Below are 342 nucleotides of genomic sequence, written 5' to 3' on the forward strand. Positions count from 1 at the left end.
TGCCATTCGGGGCGCTGTGGGTGGAGCCGGTGCGGTTCCGCGGCGAGACGCTGGTGGCCGTGGCACAGCCCTTCGCCGGGCTCTGTGGCCTCCTGCACTGGGACCAGCTGGCCGGTGCCTTCCGCACCTATGCCACCATCAATGGTGAGTGCCACCCCAGACCTCCCAGCCCCACCCTCATGCCACCAGCCTACAGTGAGCACCTCCTGGATCCCCCTGCATGCTGCCGTCAATGCTGAGTGCCCTCCCCCGGACCCCACCCACTTCGCCAGCAATGGTGAGGGCCCCCCCCAACCCCCTTGCCACCAGCCATAGTGAGCACCCCACTCAGAGCCCCCACGC

The 342-nt window shown here is 68.7% G+C and overlaps 1 protein-coding gene across 1 annotated transcript in view; it reads left to right on the forward strand.

Annotated features, from left to right (window-relative positions):
- LOC112548089 (leucine-rich glioma-inactivated protein 1-like) overlaps positions 1 to 342 on the forward strand; it is a 5,681-nt gene that overhangs the window by 2,548 nt on the left and 2,791 nt on the right. Inside the window, exon 5 of the mRNA XM_025192379.1 lies at positions 21 to 144. Coding sequence (XP_025048164.1) covers positions 21 to 144 — 124 coding nt within the window. The remainder of the gene's footprint in view (positions 1 to 20; positions 145 to 342) is intronic.

Source organism: Alligator sinensis, unplaced genomic scaffold (assembly GCF_000455745.1).
Source record: "Alligator sinensis unplaced genomic scaffold, ASM45574v1 scaffold113_1, whole genome shotgun sequence".
Lineage (NCBI taxonomy): Eukaryota > Metazoa > Chordata > Crocodylia > Alligatoridae > Alligator > Alligator sinensis.